At 39.7% G+C, this 18,665-nt stretch overlaps 1 protein-coding gene across 1 annotated transcript in view; it reads right to left on the bottom strand.

The window, feature by feature from the left end:
* The window catches only part of LOC126175012 (ATP-binding cassette sub-family G member 1), a 466,189-nt gene that overhangs the window by 19,280 nt on the left and 428,244 nt on the right, over nt 1–18,665 (bottom strand). Inside the window, exons 9-10 of the mRNA XM_049921499.1 lie at nt 3,927–4,095; nt 184–284 (exon numbers count right to left, since the gene is read on the bottom strand). Coding sequence (XP_049777456.1) covers nt 184–284; nt 3,927–4,095 — 270 coding nt within the window. The remainder of the gene's footprint in view (nt 1–183; nt 285–3,926; nt 4,096–18,665) is intronic.

Here is an 18,665-nt window from a genome sequence, read left to right as displayed (position 1 = left end):
CACCTGCAGATGACTGATGGGTGATACATAGACACTTACAAGATCACATGTGTTATGCCCCACTCATCAGTCATCTGCAGATGAATGGCTGAATGCTTAATTTTTTATTCTATTAAACTTAGTTGAAATATGCAGGGTTTTTATTATAGAATACATTTAAATGAAACAAAAACTTTGTCTTACCACAGACGGTAAACTAATTAGTTGAAGTGCCATATAGTATGGGTGAAGACTGTACCAGCCATTTAAGTGCTCCTTCATCACTAGCTTTGCCTCAATGGGAACTGTTAAAATACAAACAGCATGTATAAGAACTAAGATGTACTAAAAATGTCAGCTGAATTACCTATTATGTCAATATACAATGAAATACACAATGTGGCTTAAGATCTCTTGGTAGCCACGCAACTTTAAGTTATGCATATAAGGATATATAATGGGAAACACTATGCATCATTGTAGTAGACATGATTGTAGGTTAGAATAATATGAATCAGATATGACTATGATGACAAGTTAGATACATAATTGGTACCAGAGTTGAAGTCTTTCATCAACATACGTGTGTGAGACATGGTAGGTGAGTCAGGTGGACATGTGCTCTGACAGATAAGTGGTAACTACTTGGCCACATCTCACCAACACTCACTATAGTGTACTGAATGCTGACTCCAGTAACACAACATCCTAGTACCTATACAATAGCCCAGTGCTTTATTCCTGCTTACATTTCTGGAGTTTAGGGAATAGAATGTTTGCATCAGCTGTGTGATTTATTCCTTATTTTCTGTTGGTGTCAACTGTAGTGACATCTTCACAAGAGGAAGAAAAGCTGTACATAAGCTGCAACTGAAACTGATAGAAAATAAAGAATAAATTATACAGCAGATGACAAATGCGCATTCTTCAAATACCTGACAGCTGAATGAAATCACGTCATTAAACAGGTAAATTCATGGACTTGCTAATTGGTTTTACAGATTTTGGCTCACAACAACTTTGGCTTTATATTAGTTTCTCATTTAAACACCATTTCTTTATCATATGGCACATGGAAGAAAATGTGTCCCATTAATTAAAAGTATAACATGTACAAGATGTAGGACATTAAAATGCATGTAAAACATAACAATAATGTAACTAACAATTGATGATGATAATAATAATAACAAAACTACCATACAGTTCAAAGGCAGACATCTAAGTTGTTAATACAATCAACTGTATTTGTGAAGCATATTATCATATGTACTTTGGTTGAGCCTGATGTTGTTAATTGTTGACAACATCTTATTTCATAGTTCAAACCAGCAACTTGGTAGTTACACATATTGTGGTCTAAAGTTCCTGTTGGTCTGCTTGGGTTCATATCTGTCTCCACTTATTTATTGGTTTGAAATCAGTGGTTATCATGTTTTCAGCTGTTTGTATATCAGACATTCCCAAATGTAGTCTATTCCATCATATATCATTGATATCCATATTTGAATCTTATTGAATTTCTGATTAGCTACCATTAATACAAAGTTGACTCTTGATTTGATGAAGGTCTTGTTAATGGTGTTGCTGATATAATTAGTGATAAGAAAATGAAAACGATCAACTTTACATTGGCAAATCATAGGAGAAGGAAGTTAACTGCTTACAAGCACCAATGATCTTGTTACTCCAAGATACTACAGTGACTGGAAAAGGTTTATTTGGGGAGGAGAGGTTGAGAAAATTTATAAGACTCCAAAAAAAGTCAGTGACGTGCAAAAATTGGCAACTTTTTAAATTCACAGAAATTTGAATATTTGCACTTATCAAAATGTAAAAATGTAATATTCTTTGACTGCATTAACAATGAGACACAGCTGGAATCAGTTAACTCATAAAAACACCTGTTTGTAACAATTTGTGGTGTATGAACTGGAATGATTCCATATGTCCAATGATAAATATAACAGGTGCCATATTTTGATTCATTGATAGGATGCTGGGAAAATGGGGTCAGTTCATAAATTATATTGCTTTCAGAACATTCATGTGACTTATCACAGATTTTGACTACCTCTTGTCATGTCCTGAAATGAGGAATGCCATACCCACTATCCTTCCCACCCCTCCCATGTTGATATTCTGCTGCCCACCAAAACTACACAATATCCTTGCCCATTCCTACACAACCCCTACTCCCAATCCCTTGCCTCATCACACATTTCCTCTAATAGTCCTGGATGCAAACAAGACCTGTCCCATACGTGCTCCCACCACCACTTATGCCAGTCCAGTCACAAGCATCACCTGTCTCATATAAGGCAGGCTACCTGTGAAACCAGTCATGTGATGTACAAACTAAGCTGCAACCACTGTGCTGCATTCTAAGTGCAAATGACAACCAACAAGCTGTCTGCTACATGAATGGCCACTGACAATCTGTGGCCAAGAAACAGCTGGACCACTCTGTTGCTGAGCATGTCACCTGACATGATGTTCTTCATTTCAATAACTTCTAATTATCTTGTGTCATCTGGATCCTTTCCACAAACACCATCTTTCTGAACTGCACAGGTGGGAACTCTCCCTGCAGTATATCCTACATTTCTGTAACCCTCCTGGCCTCAACCTTCATTAGGCATTGTCCTTACCCTTCTAGCCCCTTCCCTGTTCCCTTTCCAGCAACACACAGCCCTCTATTCCACCAACACACCCTCAGTCTTTTTCCTTCTCTTCTTTCTGCTACCCCTGCCCCCCTCCACCCCTTCCCCCACCTGCCCTCCCCCACCAGTCCCCCCTTCCTCCCCAGCCCCATGCTCTCTGTCTAACCTCCCAACTGATCCTAACTGCCCTCACACTCTCACTACCTCATCCCTATATTTTCCAAGCAGCATTTTACCGTCCCCTCTTCCATCATGCACTGCTGCTCACAGTCCGGCCTCAGTAGCCAGATACTGTGGTCATAAACTGGACTAAAGGGGATTCTGAGCATATATGGAAAAAGAGAGTGTGAATGGTTTGTCTGATTTGTGGAAGAGCATCATGGAAATGATGAAAATCCTGAGTTTGTAGATGCTAGAAGATAAATGGCAGCCAGCTTACGAAATTCCAAGAAAGTATTAATTGGATAATCTAGGAATATACCAGCCCCCTAACACTCACACAGGCACACTAAAGACAAGATTAGACTAATTACATAGGTATTTAAGCAATCATTCACGTTACACTCCCCATGCAAATGGAATGGGAAGAAACTCTTTACTGGTACAGCGGTAAGTATCCTCTGCTATAAATTTCACAGTGCTTTGCAAATTACATATGTAAATGACCTATGCATCATCTCGCTACCTCCTAATTGATCCAATCACTTGTATGAGTCATTACTGGGAATCGTTGAAACCTACTGCAGAACATGGTGTGCCACACAATACCATGCCGTCTGGATACTGCCTGAACATTATAGGCCTACTGGATGGAACCTAAAGCAGATAGAGAAAAATATTCTTTTTCTGCCACCCACCAACATGTGAACACACATTGATTATTGTTATAGCTACTTATTTTACTCATACTTCTTGTTCTTCCCTATCATTTATATTTGTCCTCTTTCATTCTATCTCCATTTCTTACCATTTTTTCTTCGACCTATTTCTTTGTTTTTGTCATGTTAGTCTCATTTGCACAAATTTTCTTTTCCTTTAAGCTGTAACTGTTCTTTCTGTCATTATAAACTTCTTGTCTTTTCAGATCTCACTTTTTATTGGCTTTTCATCACAAACTGCCATATCACCTGGACACACTGTGTCCTTCTATACAGATTTAAATGTGGCTTTCCCATTACATACTTGCAAAGTGTGTAGAGTGAAACTTTGAATAACAACTTACTAATGAGATCTGCAAGAAAAATAATAACAATGAAGTAACCTAAAATATCAGTTTATACTTACATATTATAGCTTGCACCATACACCATGTATAAGTGTGGAAAAGAATAACTGCTACACAGAATTTCAAATGCTCAAACATAAGGCTGCCATCATTGGCCCGTCTGAAGAATACCAGTCCAAGGAGGAGAGCACACATCAAATGGTGAAATACCTGTATTGTGATGGCTACCTGAAACAAGTGGTTGGCAATATGAGGTAAATGTACTCATACTTTTTAGTCTAGATACAAAACATAGGTGACAGTATTGAACTACTGTTAACAGACATTGTGTGGACACTTTATCATAGCAGTTTTACATAGGTAGGGGTGTATTTTTAAATATGGTTGGTTAAGATATCTGTATAAGTCATGCCTTTAATATGTTGTTTATGGCACTTCCAATATCACCAAGCAATTGCAGTAGCTAGATAATCTTCAACTCCAAAGCTTGCTCTTGTTAATATTAATAAGAAACCACCACAGCTCAACTGATACATATTTATTATATCATGACCCATCTCATTTGGAAGATCATCCATCATCAGACTGTCTGCAATTGGACAAAACAACAATTAGGATGAAAGCTATATTAACTTATGCATATAGATGACATGCAACCCACACTGCCAACAGTCTTCATAACAAATCCCTAAAGTGTGGTTGCAATTCCATTACCAGTACTTGGAAGTGTAGTTATATAATGGTAAAGGCAAAGTGTGGACATGACTACTATATAAACACTCAATTAATGTCCTGGCAGAAGCATGGTGAGTAGTGAGTGCAGCCAGCTTAGCATGCTGTCTACAGGCTAGTGTACGGTCTATACATTAAACTGTCCAAACAGGGCCACTTCATAAGAGAAATACACTCATAAACATACAAGTATAATCCATCAAAATCATTACAAATAAAGACGATAATCTTAATTACAAGAATGCCATTCAAGTGTAAAAGGTACCTCACAGTTGTTCAAATGATTTGCAAAAATTTATAGAAACAGAAGGAGACAAACCAATCCTGCACAATAAAGAGGAACAAATGTCAATTCTTACACACAGTTGTATCATTAGACAGATGATACAGTAAGTGACTGACTTATTGTGCATAATTGTTATGTTCTTCTTTTGTTTATTGCATTTTTGCAAATGGTTTGAATAACTATGTGGCTTCTTTTACACTTTATTGTGAATCCTGAGATTAAGGTTATTGTCTTCATTTGTAATGTTTATGAATTCCACAGTTGATAAGTCATACTCAACAGATGCCAACCAGTATGTTTATGTGTGCATATCTCTTGTGGAGTGGCCCTATGTGTACAGTCTATTGTACACAACATGCCAAGTTGGCTGCACTCACTACTTACTGTGCTTCTATCGTGCCATTGACTGAGTATGTATATGGTTGTCATGTTATAGAATTTATCTTCATCATTATGTAAGATAACTAGATTTTTTTAAGTAATGATACCAACATAACACTGTGCTGATTTGTTATGAAGGCTGTTGGCAGTGAGTGTTGCAAACCAGTTATATATGTAAGTTACTATAGCTTCTATCCTAATTTTTGTTTGTTTGTTTGTTAAACTGCAGGTAAGCTGATGATGCTCTTTTGAACAAAACTGGGTGTGACATAATAAACATGTATTGACACAGTTATGGTGATTTCTTATTAACATTAAATTGAAGTAGCTATTCTCAGTTGTTTTGTGTACACTGATTTGCTTTTTTATGTTGCTTGTTTTATTTTCTCAGTGTTGCTCCAAGTACATCATGGTATTAGAGTATGACTCTCACAATACCTACAACAATCGGTGATCACTTTCACCGTGTGGCAGTTCTGTTTCAAAGATGCACAAATCAAGGATGCAGCCTGTCAGGCTGTGAGAAGGAGGTGGCACTTGTTCTACAGCAGCACTCCTCTCCTCATGGGTAAGTCCATCTATATTTACATTTGCAGCCTTCATCACCAAGTGTCTGCATTACCATATGGCTACATGATTAATTGAAAGAAAAAAAAAATTCTCTTCAGAATGTTGGAAGCTTTTCCAAAATAACTTGTGGACACACTCTGCACTGGACTCATTTCATAATAAGATGGGACTGAAGCAGAGTGAAGGTCACAATTTAACACATCAATGACAACAAAGCATTGGCTTAGCTGAAGGAGGACTGGGGAAAGAGATCAGATGTCTTCCCTAGCTAAGAAAGCATTCTAGCATTTAGGTTAGATAATTTAAAGATAAATAATATTAACTGGGAAATACGTCCTCCTGTTCTGCAACATTTTACACACAATTCATAATTTTTCACACCACCAGCAAGCTGGAACATGACCAAACAAATACAATTTTGCAGAGTGCTGGAATTGTTTCCTACTGAATATTAACGTATTCTATCAAGTGCTGATGGAATATTCAGTTATGTAATTTACAGATTTCACAAGGTTTTTTAATTGAATTACCAAATGAATTTTTATCAAGGTTCTCTGCAACATGAATAAAATAATGCCTGAACAAAAGTGTCACCTCACTTAGTGGATAGACCTGAAGACAGATGACCATTGAAATTGAGACTGGAGGAGTGATGGGAAGAGATTAGAAAATAATCTCTCTTCCTAACACGAAGGCCTTTAAAACAAAATAAATTTTGGTGTGGAATTCAATAAATTTTAATGGAAGGTGAATACTGAAGGCAGACAAGGCAAATGATCAATAATAGCCCATAAATCTTTAAAATGTTTCCCACACTTTTCTCTCCATTGCTTGAAACAGAGGTCAAGTTTTTATGTAGGCCAATGGCTGACCTAATTTCATTATATTACAATAAACCAAAACAACTTAAAAACAGTCACAAAGAATTTGTCTACTACAAGTATCACTAACTTGGGGTTTCTTTCATTGGAGGAAGCAGCAGTGTGGCATACTGTACAGTGCCTGGCAGGACATCATAAGCTTGTTATTCAAAAAATCTTTGGGGGAGTGAGGATCAAGCAGAACTGTTATGCTGTGTGTGTGGCTGCAAGTATTTCTGACAGACATCCACCTGACAACCCTTTCTGCAGTACCTTCCAACCCACAACAGTCAGAGAGCAGACTTTACACCAAAATGATGTCAGAATCTGTGCACAGTGGCAGATGCCACATGGCAGGCAAAGACATCACAGTGTGTTGGAGCAGTGCATTCTCTGAAGCTTCTCCATTCACTGCCACTTCATCTCCAGAAAATGATAACAACACACATTCCCAGTCAGATGTGGCTGCAATTAACTAGAACACCCAGCAACCATAAAGTGAAGTTTCTGATGTGGTTGGTGGCACAGCACATGACACAGACCCCTGGTGTGTGAGCATTGATGATTTACGTGATGAGACATTGATAAAGATCTTCTCTCACAAGTGTTTCAGACAGCTAGCAGATTGGTTACACAAAGTATTTTATCTTTGAAGAAGACTGTCCAAGATTAGGAGTTATGTGGTGACAAGGAATACCTTATCAGTTCTTGCACAGCTGACCAGGAAGCAATACAGACCTTCTGTGAAGCCCCAAAATAGCATAAAGTATGCATGTGGCACAATGCCAGACCCTGGATCTTCCATATGCTCTACAACAAATCCCAGAGAACCTTAGAGCTGCACCTGCATGCCATCCAGAAACTCAAATATGAGTTGCTAAATAACTTGGTTAAGAAATGCTCCACAATACAGATGTTGAATATATCAAATGAACTCTTGAATTATGATAAATTTTCAGAGGCATTGTCACATCTAGAACACCTCTGTGTGCTGTAGCTGGTAGCATATCCTGATGTAAAGCATCATATGTGGTGACCTCCTGTGCTGTGACCTTTGAGTGATAGATGCTCACAACAAGCCAAGACTGAATTTGGGTGTATGTATGTCAATATGGAGGATCTAAGGTACTTTCTGAATGCCAAGAGGAACACCCTAAGCCCATCCACATGAAAGGCAATGGCTGGAAAAAAGTGTGTCCTTCCATTGCTGACAGTCTGTGCTAACATTGACACATCACAACTTAACTACCTCAACATAGTCTGTGATGAAGTGAAGGAGGCATTTACTATGCTGGGAAACATGAAGAACTTGTAGGAATTTATGATGTCTATCTTGCTTGGCACAGCTGCTCTGGCTTTTAGGGCCACTGGGCTGCTGGAACTGAGATTTCTGTATCTGTGGTGTGGATTGGGCCTGGAAAATCACAAGTAATTGCCATCAGCTTGCCATGATGCTCCAAACATTATCAGTTGGAGAGAGATCCAGTGACCTCTGTAAAGGGACACCGTTTTTACTTTTCGTTAACAGAAGTAGTCAAAACCAGAACTAATTTTCGAATTTTGGACAGATCAGTATTATATCAACTGTTTATCTGAAAAATTTTGTGTAATTGTACACACAATATATTATTTTTCACATTAAAAACTATGAAATTGAATTAATTTACTTTCATTGTTACAGTCAACATGTACTAGCTCTGTACGTACAGTTAAAATTATTTTTTTTAGAAACATTTCAAATTGCAAATCATTTGGCACACTCAAAATTTCTATTGTTAATTAACAATCTGATACCGTTTGTAATGTTTATTTCTGGATTCATTTCTAAATTAATAGAAATTAATTTGTCTAGAAAATTTTCTTATTACTGCAGAGTGAGGAAGTAGTAGTGGGCATGCCTCTGATGTGATCAGATGTGTTTTTGTATTCTGGAAGAACAACATACTTTTGGCTTTGTTAAAGTGAAAATTCAAAACACAATGTGATATAGTAAATAGTGAAGCAAATAAACATAAAAAAAATCTGCACAGGCATTCATCAAATTTATTTATGTCAGTTGGGACATGAGAATCTAAAATGTGAAAATTTCAGCTTCAAGAATCAGACCCCTAGCCATGAAGAACTGGAGACAACTATGAGAAAAGAAGATAAGTAAAAAAAAATATTGTAAATCTTCCTCCTCTCATATTTTTTAAAAAGACTTTACCATCAAAAATAGTGGAGACGACAACAAAAGAGGGAGAGGTAGATTACAAGTAGTGGCATTGTCCAGGATCAGTTGTCTGTTGCAGGAAGAAAGTACTTTATTGCATTTACCATTTATGTATGAATGAATTTCCAATGACGTAAGGACAGAAAACTGAGGGCTGCCCAACAAGCAAATCATATCAATAGTAATGATGAACTACCAACAATGACCAACAGGATAGAATGAAAGACAACTTTGCAACTACAAGCAGGGACATAAGAAAGGAAAGATAAGTACAAACTATTTGTGAAGTTAATTTGTTTGTGGACTCGTGTGCTTGTTAACAAAATGCATAGGGACAAGGGTAGGAGTGAGGCAGAAGGGTAAGCCATAGGATCCAGTCAGGACTTTTCTGAGCTGAGGGAAATTGTAGTCAGCAGAGAAACAGGAAGAACTGATATTTTGCAGTTAATTTTTGCAAAAATAGTGGAAACAAAGACAGATAACAATAGTAAATAAGACAAAGTGTAAGATCAAGTAGACCAACTTAGTAGTCAAGTTTCAGAGGTAAAAAATGGTTTGCCAGAGGGGTTAAAAAGTGTGAATGAAAAAGTTTTAGAAAATAGATTTATTGTTTTGGAAAATGAGTTGATAGCTGAGTCAGTGAGACAATCAAAAAATGTTGATGATGTCAGAGTTGAGCAGAAGGCCATAGCAGAAAAATGGAACTAAACATCACCAGTTTAAACCAACAACTTTTAAATATTGAAAACAGTATGCAAAATAATGTAATTGTTTTAGATAAAAAAATTCAGTAGTTTAGGAAAATTGCATCCTCAAAAGTCTGTGTGCAAACAATGGTATTCCATGGTCAAACACTCCTATCAAAAATTCTCCATCAGACAATTTATGTCCAGTGGATTTTCTGCACCACTGTAGACATAGTTTTGTGTCAGGCACGAATGACAACCAAAAAACTAAATTTCTTAAAAGATTTCTTGAAGCCAAAGCTCTTCCATGGGTAATTTAAGTCAGTGGGAAAAATATCAAAGTTTTGAGAAAAATTTTTAAATGAATTTTGGTTTGAAGCTGAACATGAGAGAATCAAAAGTGAATTTTTCAATGGTCCTAATTATAGGAGTAGAGATGGTACTTTGAAAGAGTTTTGTAAGAACCACCTTAAAAATTTAACACGCCTTCACAAACCATTTGACGAAATTTCAATTGCACGATAAGTCACACAGATTTTAAGGCCGTAAATTCAACTAAATACTTAGGGGTTACAATTACAAATAACCTAAATTGGAATGATCACATTCATAATATTGTGGGTAGAGCAAACGAAAGACAGTGATTCATTGGCAGAGCACTTAGAAGGTGCAACAGGTCTACTAAAGAGACTGCTTATGCCAAGCTTGTCCCCCATTTTCTGGGGTATTGCTGTGCAGTGTGGGATCTGCATCAGGTGGGACTGATGGATGACATCAAAAAAGGTCAAACAAGGGTGGCTCGTTTTGTACTATTGTAAAATAGAGGAGATAGTGCCACAGACATGATATTTGAATTGGAGTGGCAGTCATTAAAACAAAGGCTTTTTTTGTTGCAAAGGGATCTTCCCAAGAAATTTCAATCTCCAGTTTTCTCCTCTGATTGCAGAACATTCTGTTGGCACCCACCTACGTAGAATCATCACAATAAAATAAGAGAAATCAGGGCTCACAGAGAATAATTTAAGTGCTCATTTTTCCTGCATGCTGTTCGAGAGCGGAACAGTAGAGAGACACCTTCAAGGTGGTTCATTGAACCCTCTGCCAGGCACTTTATTGCAAATAGCAGAGTAATCGTGTAGATGAAGACCTTGATTGATGCACTTATAAGGAGATCACCAGAAAGGTTGTAGTGGGATTTAATACACAGATCTAACAACTGTCTTGAAGAATTTTTATGATATATTGGCAGGCCGGATAGCGCAACAGAAAGAAGTGTTTACGGTACCATAATAATTGGAATGATAGAAATCACAACAGGAGTAATCACAGAAACAGAGATAATGGTAACTTCTATCAGGATCAAAGTGTCAACAGAGAGAGAAATTTTGAACATCAGCAAGATATGAATAATAGGGATAACCATGGAAATTGTAATAGAAGAAACAATCATGGAAGTAGCTACCCAGGAAATGGCAGTTTGCCTCAGTGAAGACCCAAAATTTTGGGTCGAGGAAATACAAGAAGCACAGGACCCCAAAGTTACACTTGCAATTAGACAATAATAACAATGTTCATGATATGGCATATGTATCTGAAATTGATCAGAAGGACTATCAGATTTCTCATTTCTGTTTTGATCAAAAGTTTTGGGATACCATAGTTAATTATGGTGATACAGATGCTAATCACAAACCAGGATGTGAGAGTAGTGAGAATTTTGATGTGGTATGTACTAATGATTTCTTAGAAAATAGTGTTATTGGTGTATGTAAATCAGGTGATGACTGTATTGGATCTGAACCGGGTGATATTTTTGATGTAGATATGAATGAGAGCTGTGAAATAACTAAGGTTGGTAAGTCTGAGACTGGTGGCTTATTGTAAATGAATGTAGGTGAGGTAAGTGACTTTGATGGAGATGAAACTTGTATTGTTAGTGATGTTGTTGATGAGGTAATTTTGGAGGAATATGATGATGAGTATCAGGTATTTGTGGAATTTAAGAACAATGAAGTCTCAGAGTTATTTGTGAATGATGCAGGCAAGTGATGTATGTGATATTGTAAGTGAGAGTCATGGAATACCAGATCATTTAAAACAGTTTTTCATTAATGTCATGCAGAGTAATGATCAAAAAAGTAAAGGTGAGTTATCTGTGAGCCTAGAGAATAAAGGTGAAAACTTACTGAAGTTTGTTTGGGAACAGGTTGATGATACCATAGATAAATGTGCATTTTGGAATAAGTTCACTACGATTTGCCAGAATTTGTATCCAAATTGATGGAATGGAGTAAAAGAAGATCTAAGCAGTTAGTGTAATTTTGACAGTAACGTGTTTTGTGTTCCTTCTGTAGCAAGTGATGTCAGTTGTGCCATAGAACCCATTCATTGTGTCCAATCTTTACCTGAAAGATGAGTAACCAAAGTAATGTTAAGATATCAGTAAAGTTGATAAAACCTAGTGAAGACAGTATGGATTTAGTATTTGATGAAATTGAAAGTGATGTTTTGAATTAAATTGCTCAAAACAGAGAAGATGATGCAGATTCTGGTTGTCCTTACATTAGTGATTAGTGGGAAGGTAATTGTTTGATTGGCACCGGTAGCCAAATTTGTGGTATATCTGAACAGTTAAGAGACAAGATCAAGTATAGAAAGAATTTTGTGAAATGCCCATTGTAGGCATAGAGATAAGAGGAGCTACAGGTAAGCAAAGCAGATTGCTAAAATCTCAAGTACTGTTAACTTTTAGTATAGAAGACAAGTCCTTTGAACATGAATGCATAATGATCCCTAGTATGGAAGAAAATATACACTATGTTTGCAAATTCATAGGAAGTAAGCTATTTGTTGAAGTGTGTGATGAAAATTCTAGGGAGGAAACTGAAAGATGAGGGTGGATCCGCTCCCACACTGCTGTATGGCTGTATCCTTGCTGGTCCAGTCGACTTACAACAGATCATAGGTGCTGGGTAATGTACTTAAACATCTGTCAACTACTGTGAAGAATTCATGGAACTATTTGTTTAGAAAAATCACTACAGGCATGGATAGTGTTATTCCACACAAAAAGTATGTTTTTTCAAGTGGGGGATTAACTTCCCAATTCATTATGTAACTTTAAATCAGCATGTATTTTTTTATCAATTGTAAATGAATCTTCTAGGTCTCTATTGTTGTGACAGTGCCACGACATTTAACAGTGCCGCCACGGCAGTACGCGCAAACGGCGATAGAGGCGCTCCGCAACTCGGCTGAGCGCGGGAGCGCCACCTAGCTACGAACGGCGCCGGCACGGCAGTCGAATATGAGATACTGAGTTGTTATCATGTAACCAGCTATTGTCTCTAAGTGAGTGTGTTTGAATATCCACGCAATTATTGGTGATTAAAGGTTACAACACTTTTTGGCGACGAGGTCGGATATTTTCACTGCGTTGTGGATTTGTTTGTTCGTGACGGGGCAGACATGGAACAGCTTATGCAAGCGCTCATTGAACAACAAACACAGTTGACGGCTGCTATTCAGGCGTTGACGACGTCGCTTACTCATCGTCTGTCTTCCTCTTCTCCGCCTCCATTCCCTCCTTACGACGAGGTCGCTGAAGACTGGGAGGATTATGAGAAGCGTTTGCGGCAACACTTCTTGGCTTTCGGCGTTGTCGACGCTCCTATGTGTAAAGGCCTGGCCAGACAGAATGCGACCTGGCCGTCCGGCCTGTGGCCTTGAGCCGCAGCCGGCAGGCCGCACTGTTGAATCGCTCGTTATTGTATGGCGGCGGTCACACAGAGTGCGGCTTTGACGCACAGGCATACGGCCTGCCGCACCTGCCGCCGCCGGGTTGTCACGGATTACAGATTCGCCGCAAGCCGGAGCGGCTGCTTGCCTCTGTTGGCGCACTCAGCCGCTCTGCTGTCACACTGGAAGCAGCGGCTTGAGGCGGTTTTTGTCTTGCCGCTCATGGACACAGAAAGACTTACAGAGGAGGTGAGAGAATACAACTTTTTGTCTGATACACGCGATCCTGATTTGGAGGTAGAATACTTTTGCCCTCGATATACTCTTGATAGAAAGCTGAATTCTCAGAAATAGTGTTGTCACTGTGACGTCCATAACTTCCAATATCAACTACTGTAAACACCGTAGTATGGATCAACGATCGCCAGGAGAACTAGCTAAAAGAACTGTTTGTAACAGAAGAACTGGGATCCACTATCCTTCGGGCATTTTAACCAGATAGGCTTTCCGTCTATGCTTCCAAGGCAGTCCGGAGACCCCCAAAGTTCTAGAAATCCTCCTTCAGATTTCTTCCACATCTCTGTTGTAGGAGTATGTAAATACTTGGGCTGTAGAACAGTCCATATTGCCTGGCACACTTATTTCACAATATCTGAGACTGTTGAACGTCCTAACCGAAAAGAGAAAGCTATGGTCTGGTGACTGTCGCCTGTAGTCAAGTATCTGGAAAAGATTAAAATCTGTCATGCCGATAGAACGAATGGATAAGTTAACGACCAAAGATATGTTTGTTTAAATTCAATGACAATCGTATGAATATAATGAAACAAAACGATCTATTAAGTAGAAAGTTCTCTCTAGCGGGACATACGGAACTAGGTGTTACTATCGTTTGCTGTATTCGTAAACACTGCAAATAAATTTATCACTCCACTCGTAACTACGTTGTGGGATAGCACTTTCTTCCGCCGAACCTTTCATATGATACCGCAAAACTGAAATGGAATAATTTATGTGACTTCTGTTTGAAGCACAAAGAGGCCACAAACGGTAAAACTTACCTCAAACAAATGGTTAGCCGGTGCCTTGTATCAATTGGCTTTCTCCAGTTCGCTGTGCACTTCTCGGTGCTACCTTTTTATCAGGCGATGCATTTCCTCGAAACATACTCGCGACATACGAAAATATTTGAAGAACCTATCTTCGTCAGACTCTTATATCAATACACAGACGATGGTATTCTCCTAAGCTTTCTCTCTTGCTATTAATGTCGTGCACCCAACATCTCCTCTTCTTAGTGCCATTTCGTATCGCTAGTGCGAGCTACTCATTTCTGCAACTAAAAAAAGATAACGCGTCCCGTGTGAGGATTCCAAATCGTCTAACGCCAAGACAATCGCGCTACGCATGCAAGCTTAATAATGGGGTTCGGCCCCTTCCACAGTGTAACACAGCAGACGCATCAAGAGTCGCTGCGGCTGGCCGTTGCCTGTGTGACGTCCCTGGCCGCTGACGGGCCCGGCCCACCGCTGCGCCGTCCGTCGCAGCGGCAGGCCGGATTCTGTATGGCCAGGCCTTAAGTCATTATTTCTATGTTGGATTTCCCCACGAATCTATCAGCTGCTATCTCAGTTAGCCCCTCTGCGGGAACCTGCCTCTCTGTCCTTCCAAGAAATGTGTGACTTATTGTCTAACTATTACCGAAAAAACACCCACGTCGTTGCCGCCCGCGTGGCGTTCTACCGGTGTCGTAAACAGCCCCATCAATCTTACCGGGCTTGGGCGGCGGAACTACGCGGTCTGAGTAGGAAATGTCAGTTTGTCACGGACACTCATCATGAGTCTTATGCTGATTCATTGGTTAGGGATGCTATTCTACGGCTTGCCCCTGATAAAGAAGTTCGGCAACGTGCCCTACAACTGCCAAACCCGTCGTTGTCGGAAGTTCTAAGCATCGCTCAATCCTTTGAAGTGTCTCACGCTGCTGGCGCGCAAATAGACGCGTGGTGTGATGTAGGCGCGGTACAGTCAACTTTCGACACGGACAATTTGCCTGTTTCACAAGAGAACGAAGATGTGGCGGCGGTTCACTCGCGTAAACAACGTCGCGTTGGGCCGCAACGCTCGCAGCAACAGCAACCACAGAAGCAGGTTCGTTCCGCACTTCCTTCTTGTCCACGTTGTTTCGTACAGCACGACAGGGCCGCGTGTCCAAAACGTTGGGCCACGTGTAATTCATGTAGGAAAAAAGGCCACATTGCTTCTGTGTGTCAGTCACCTAAAGTTCCTGTCGACGAGGACGAGGCATCGGACACGGATGTTAACTGTGTGCTTTCTCAAACAAATAAGTTGTTTGTTACTGTTCGTGTTCTGGATAAAGACATTCGCATGCAAGTGGACACTGGCTCTGCAGTAATTCTCATTAATTCTCGCACGTATTTGGAGTTGGGCTCCCCTCCCTTGTCTCCAGTTACGCGAAATCTGAGAACTTATAATAAACAGAAAATTCCTATCATTGGCCAGTTTGATGCTTCCACTGCCTACAAGTCTGTTATTAGGCCCCTCATGTTTTATGTGGTGGATCATGCGGGCACTGAAAACCTGTTCGGTTATGATGCTTTCCAGTTGTTCGGGTTCTCCGTTGATGATGATGTGCACCTCATATGAGGATATTCCGTATCAACAGGTGGATGGATTGTGTTCTGAATTTTCGTCCGTGTTCTCTGCTGGTCTGGGTCGTGCCAAGGATTTTGAAGCCCACATTACTCTTAAACCTACAGCTCGCCCTAAGTTTTTCTGGGCACGCCCTATTCCGGTAGCATTGCGTGCACCTGTCAAGGCTGAGATAGACAGGTTAACAGCTTCAGGGATTCTCCTTCCTGTTACCTCCAGCGAATGGGCATCGCCAATCGTGGTGGTTTCTAAGCCAAACGGGTTCAAATGGTTCAAATGGCTCTGAGCACTATGGGACTTAACATCTATGGTCATCAGTCCCCTAGAACTTAGAACTACTTAAACCTACCTAACCTAAGGACATCACACAACACCCAGTCATCACGAGGCAGAGAAAATCCCTGACCCCGCCGGAAACCAAATGGGAGTCTGCGATTGTGTGGTGATTTTAAAGCCATTCAACGCTCAGAGCCTCATTGACACTTATACTCTTACAGAGTAATGTCAATGGTCAACGCGGCATTAGTGACTCTTCTGGGAAGAGTAACTATTAATTATAGCTCTGATTGAAATACCATCGCAACATTGTGACAAATATGTTTCTGTTTCCCTGCCTGGACATTAAGAAGGACTGACTACTATTACAAGTGGCATTTAAAATTAACTTTCTCTTTCCCTTCTTTCTCAATGTCATGAGCATATCAGTCTTCAGTTTATATCGTTATTTGTGTGATGGTTGTGTTTGCCGTCGCCATAGCTGATGATTCCAACACGTTGCCGCATTTTTGTTAACAAGTAGTATATTCATCTGTCTTGGGTGAAATATACGAAATGTTAATGGGATCAGACATATCGACACAGATTGTTTAATATAATCTTTTAAGAGTGTCTGTACATATAAGTTTGAGGGTGCTACTACGAAAGCACTGGGTTCGCCTCGCGTTTGGTTGGCTTTTGGCATGTGACACTGCAGTGCTCTACAGCTGTGAAAATTACCAATTTTCGTCATGGTTCGGACTCTTTCGTAGTAATTATATGGGTATCAGTCCATGTAATGGATAACAGGAAGAAGATTTCAGTTCCAGTAGCATTGTGATGTTCAAATCAACTTTGTGTTGCTGATAGCCTCATCATTATGTACTGGATATGCGGTGTAAACAATTAAATGCCTATGGAGATCTCTTATCCTTATTTGCAATTTTCAAAATATGCGTATCCACAAAACAGGTCGCAACTATCATCAAGCACTATCCTCGTATTGCAGCAAGGTTTCAGAGAAATCACGGACGACCTCACTGACGAAACAGTGTTTGTCATCCAGGAAAGGAGATGCTTAACAAACTCCAGTTTCAGACGCTACAGGAAAGGCTTTGCGTATCAGGGAGATGATTGTTAGTGAAATTCCGAGAGCTTTCGTTGCAGGAAGAACTGGACAACATATAATTCCTCCCACACATGTCTCGCAATACGCCACGACATGAAGATAAAAGAAATTAGAGATTTTGCAGAGGTTTATAAACAATAGCTCTTCCCACGTCTATTCGGAAACGAGAAGGGAAATCGGGGAATTGATAATGATAGCGGAAGTACTCTCTACCACATCATGCAGAGTGTACATGGAAGAGTACATTTATTAACTAGGTATGGTACAGAGGTTGGATGGAAATGTGGAAACTCCTAAACACAACACATTACAGTGCCTAATAGAGAGTAGGAAACCCGTTAGCATTCAAAACAGCTTCCTGTCGTCTCGGAATGGTTAAATAATGGTCCTTTATGGTTTTAGAGGTAATCTTGTACCACTCTTCCCGCAAAGTTGCGGCAAGTGCAGGTAATGATGACGAAAGTGATCACGCAGCCTTCTCTCCAAAGTGTACAACAAATGCTCATTAATACTGAGATACGGGGCTGTGATGGTCAGGAAATATGCGAAAATACACCCTCGAGCTCACAAAACCAGATCTGGATGATGCGAACTGTATGAACAGGGGCTCTGCCGTCTTGGAAAACAGCATCACCACTGCGGAACATGCATTGTACCATGGAACTGACCTGATCAGCCAAAATGGTCACATAATCCTTGGCAGTAATATGTCCTTGCAGAGCAAACATGACGCCCATCGAAAACCACAATATGGCTGCCCAAATCATCACTGAACCATGTTTCACAACTGGACGTAAATTTAGCCAGAAATTGGAAACTGTATGAAACACCCAAATGACATTCGCCAATTTCTCCATAGTCCAGGTTTTATGGTTTTGGTATCATGTTTTCCTGTTACGGGCATTTGCACAAACAATTTGCCCACGTGCAAATTCATTTAGTTCAAAAATAATACAGTCTAAGAAAAAAGGAGAAAAATACACCATGAAGGGATTGTCCAAATGGGACGGAAATCGATAGATGAGATGTACTTGTACAGAGAAAGAAATGATTACAATTTCAGAAAAATTGGATGATTTATTCAAGAGAAAGAGCTTCACAAATGGAGCAAGTCAATAACGCGTTGGTCCACCTCTGACTCTGACGCAAGCAGTTATTCGGCTCGTAATTGATTGAAAGCCTCGTTGGATGTCCTTGTGTGAGTCATCGTGCCAAATTTCGTTCAGCAGGAGCGTTAGATCGTAAAACCCCAAATTCGTTGGAGGACTGTGCCCAA

This window comes from Schistocerca cancellata, chromosome 3 (genome assembly GCF_023864275.1).
Source record: "Schistocerca cancellata isolate TAMUIC-IGC-003103 chromosome 3, iqSchCanc2.1, whole genome shotgun sequence".
Classification (NCBI taxonomy): Eukaryota; Metazoa; Arthropoda; class Insecta; order Orthoptera; family Acrididae; genus Schistocerca; species Schistocerca cancellata.
This window is presented reverse-complemented; position numbering and strand designations above follow the sequence as displayed.